The sequence below is a fragment of the Mustela erminea genome, chromosome 1 (assembly GCF_009829155.1).
Source record: "Mustela erminea isolate mMusErm1 chromosome 1, mMusErm1.Pri, whole genome shotgun sequence".
Lineage (NCBI taxonomy): Eukaryota > Metazoa > Chordata > Mammalia > Carnivora > Mustelidae > Mustela > Mustela erminea.
Window position 1 is genome coordinate 135,377,934 of NC_045614.1, and position 4,403 is coordinate 135,382,336.

Consider the following 4,403-nt stretch of genomic DNA (forward strand, 5'->3'; position numbering starts at 1 on the left):
GCCCTCACCTATATAAAAAAATGTTGAAAACAAGTAAAATCACATCACAAATTATTTCGAGTTGAGAGAATAACTTTTCTACATTAATGCTTTTTACATTACTATTTTTTACTAGTTCTAGGTAATAAATAACTGCCAGGTGAAATCTATAAAATTGTTACACCTAGATACTGCCCTTAGTGCTTTAAAAAATGTTTCTATCCAGGCATTCAAGCACTGTGAATACACAGGTTCTGTGTGTTTTAACAGGGTATGGTGTGTGTGTGTGTGTGTTTGTAACCATGAAACATGTTCATTTGTCACTAAAAAATTAGTTTTTAAGAACTCCTCCTCCCCAAAATTGTGCTTGGTAAACAATGAAGTGCAAGAAAAAAAACCAGAGTCAAACTCATTTTTATTAACTGAGAGATGTGCATAAAAGCTTGTGTGCTGTGTAAGAAGAAAACAAGTGTTAAATTTGTGGTGACTTTAAAATTCAGTGGAACCTCACTGCATGACTAGTATTACATTATAGACATTCTGAATTTTAGGGGGAGAAATGTTCCATAGTTGATACAAGGGAAATACACTTGATTCGTATTATAAATGTTTTTACAAGATTTTGTTGCAAAGCTCCAAATGCTAATAACAGCAACATGTAGGATATACTACATATACTGGTACTTGAATGTTCACGTTGCTGTTTTGGATATGGGTGAATTGTAAGATGTATCTAAAACATACCCTTAAAGGACAAATAATTTAAAAGATTATGGTAACTTTCCTGTTTGAATGGAGGGTGATATTGATAGCCACATGTAACTAAAATTTACAGTGTTTGAATAATATTAATGTGCAGTTACTCAATATGATGTGATTTCATTAAATCTTGTCCCATTCTCAATTTAAACAAATTGTCTCAACTCCTTATTGTTTTGCCAAACACAGCTTAAAATTGCTTTTAAGTAAGAAAGAGACCCATATCATATTTTATTACATTGCCATATAGTCACACATCTGATATAGTTTGCACAGAGAAAGACTTTAATGTTTTTCTGTATTTTAATAATACTTCAAATGATTTTAATGACAGGATCATTAGCTTTTAGCAGCTTAGAGTAAACCATTCTCTTCTGTTACAATTCAGACTTCTTAGAACTGTCAGACTTTTTCTATTAGCATTTAAAAGTTTAAGTCATTTTCTCAAATTAATTTCACAAATCACTTCTCAAATTAATCAAATCAGTTTCCTCTAATACAATCTCAGGATTGTCAACCTTTTTTCAATCATAAGAACAATGTTTCTAGATACATATATATGTAAGGTTCACACATATAAAATCTTAATATAACTCTCATCCTTCTCCAAGCAGAGAAACATTTGTTTTCCTTTTCCTTTCCTGGTGGTCATAAACTATAGTAATTATATGGTATACAATATGTATATGTGTACATAGACTGTGTATATGTACATTATACATAATGCGTTTTAATATTTTATATTACCATTTGCTTAAAGGACATTTCATAGAATGGTAGAGCTGATACAATGACATTCATTTTTTTCTTAGGATATGTTGACTAAATCCTTCTGTAGTACATTACTTGCACAATTATGGCTTTAAAGAGAAGTCACAAGTTCTTATGTTTTGTGTCATGTTGTGGAAGGTACTTCAAAATAAAGGGAAAAGCATATGACATCATGCTTCATGCCATGGTATGACATATTATGCATCAATCATTTCTACATACAACTATGTGGTGAGTGATACAATTAAGACCTAGACTACACAATCTATGCTTATTACAAAATGTTGTATATTATGCCACAGTACTAAAAATAAAATATATTCTTCTCAAATAGTGAAAATAAGATATCCTTCATGTGTTTTAGGTCACATCTGTTTTCTTCTTTGACCATGCCTCTTTTTTCCCCCATTGTAAATGAAATCATGTCCAATATTTTGTTAAACAATGACAGACAATTCCCAGACCATTAAGGGGAAGAGGGCCATAAAGAAGAAAAGACGATTATCTTGTCATTAATTGCACAAATACACTCCTGATACGTTCAATACATGGCAAAAATAGAAAAATAAAAGACAAATAAATAAAAATATCTTCTCAGTTATTGAGAAATCAGAAGTCCAACTGTACCTTATTAGGAATACGATCTTCGATACACCTAATTCCTGTGTGTCTTCAATAGGTACAGCACCTAACTGGATATCACGAGTATCCCTCCCCGTATTGTGAGCCATCAGCGGTGACTATGCTTGGCCAGGAAGATACCAAGGGGGGGATTTTGGGTTCTCCGCAAGGGAGGGAGGGATTCAATCATACCTAGACGCTGCTCTCCCCGACCGCGCGCAGCAGTCTCCAGTCGCCGCTCGCCCCTACGGCTCCTCGCCCTCCGCCCATCTTGGGAGACCGTGACCTGTCCAGGCGAGAGGCAGAGGTATGGAACTGCGTCCCTTTCCCCGCATCCCCAAAGGTGACAGCCTTTCTCCCGACGCACTAAAGGGCTCACGTGTTCTCTTGGATTCGGAAAGCAGGCACTTACGAGTGAACACAGGTCTGAGGAGAGGCTGAGGGCGGGGACGTCCTTCGAAGTTGCGCTCCAGCCTCGTCCGCTTCTGTCGCCCCCGCCGTGCGAGCCTAACGTTTCCTTGAACCGAATGAAACGTAGGGAAACTTAAGATACCGGGGCAAGCGGGAGTGGGGGTGACTCCAACCCAGGCGACAGGCGATTCGGCCCGGGTGCCAGGCGGGGTCTGAGGCAGTCGGCGGTGGCAGCGGCCACCTCGGTCGTCGCGTCCCACCCGCAGCCCCCCTAGCCCCGTTCGGTCCGCGCGGTCCTCGAGCGGCCACAGACGCTCAGATGAGCGGGAAGCGGCCCTCGCCGCCGTCGGACTCCCCGGCGCCGCCGCCTCGCGGGCGGCCAAGCACCGACACGGGCAGCACGACCTCCCCGGGGCTGAGCTGCTGCAGCCGCATGGACTCCTCGTAGGTGGGCAGGTACTTGACCTCCTCGTAGCTGGGCAGCTGCAGGAAGACCGGCGAGACTACGCGAAGCTCGTGCTCCGAGGCGCAGGAGGGGGCCGAGCGCCCGCCGCCTCCCCGGCCTCGGCCCCCGCCGCCACTGTCCAGCAGCGAGTCCTGAGAGCCGGCGGCCGCCTCGTCGCGCAGTAGCGCGGGCGAGTCGTCGTCGTCGTCGGGCGGCCCCGCGGCCCCCGGCGGCCCTGCGCCCCCCGGCGGTCCGGGCCGTGCCTGCCCTGGCCGCGCCTGGCCTCGCGGGTACCTGCGTGGGCTGGGGCAGATGATGCGCTGCAGGAAGTAGCCGATGGCGAAGAGCACTAGCAGGATAAGCAGCCCAGAGAGCTTGCGGACGAACCAGCCCACGTTGTCTAGGAAGGCGTGCAGCGGCAGCTTGCAGCAGCGCACCGCTGTGGCGTTGGCCGCGTCGCAGCAGCGCTCCCGCTCGCCACACGCCAGCTCCGCGCAGCCCCCGCCGCCCCGCGAGGGCGCCACCAGCGCCAGCGCCAGCAGTAGCAGCAGCGGCAGCAGCGGCGGCGGTGCCGGCGCCACCGGCAGGCCCTCCGCTGTGACCCCGGGTCCCCACATGGCCGGCGCAGACCGTCGCTAATGTCCGGGGAGGGGGGTGGGGGGATCCGTCTGTCCGCGTGTCCGTCGGCCCCTCCCCGGGCGCTGCGCTGGGTCCCGCGCGCCGCCTCCCGCGCCTCCGCTACCTGCGGCCGGAGCAGTCCTCACTTGGCCACGCTTGGGCGGAAGGAGGAGCCCGAGGCGCGCCCAGGCTGCGGGAGGCGGCCACTTCTCGCAGCGGGAGCGGCCTCCTGAGTTTCTGACCTTAACCCCGCGCGTCCAGCCGCCCCGGCCCGCCTCAGGGCTCTCGGAGCCGCCCAAGATGGCAGAGGCAGCCTGTCCGTGACTGCCGTGGGCATTTTCGCCCCGCCGGCCGCACTCTTCCAAGCCCCCCTTGCCACCCTCCGGGGCTGGAAGGGTTAACGCTCCGCTCTGAGCCCGGGAGCCCCCTGATCTCGATTAATTCAGCCGTCGCGCTCTTCCCCGCCGCTCGGGCGGGGGGCTCTTGCTGGCGTAGGTGTCTCAGTTTTAAGTGATTGGATTTCCCCAGGAATGTTATTTAAATTGACTTGCGACTGGGATTCGCTTACCATCTTTCTTGTGATCTTTCTGATTAAAAATGGATGATGGCCACTAATGGCTAGCGCAGCCCCGCAGCCATCCCAGAGCTTGGGGGATGGGGACCGCCGGATGGTTCCGGGCAGATGTTTGGGGCTGAGAAGTTGGAACTCCAGGAGACCTCCAGAACAGATAGAGAACTCCCCAGAGAGACTCAAGTCGAGGCACCAACACAAGTATCCCCGGGGAGGCAGGGGAGCCCT

General features: G+C 49.6%; 1 protein-coding gene across 1 annotated transcript; it reads right to left on the minus strand.

Annotated features, from left to right (window-relative positions):
* Positions 1–1,003: 1,003 nt before the first annotated feature.
* Positions 1,004–4,146, minus strand: C1H3orf80 (chromosome 1 C3orf80 homolog). Its single transcript, XM_032342885.1, has 2 exons — positions 2,543–4,146; positions 1,004–2,416 (listed from the first exon to the last, which is right to left on the minus strand). The coding sequence occupies exon 1, from the start codon at positions 3,601–3,603 to the stop codon at positions 2,857–2,859; it is 747 nt and encodes a 248-aa protein (XP_032198776.1). The 5' UTR covers positions 3,604–4,146; the 3' UTR covers positions 1,004–2,416; positions 2,543–2,856.
* Between the last annotated feature and the right edge of the window lie 257 nt (positions 4,147–4,403).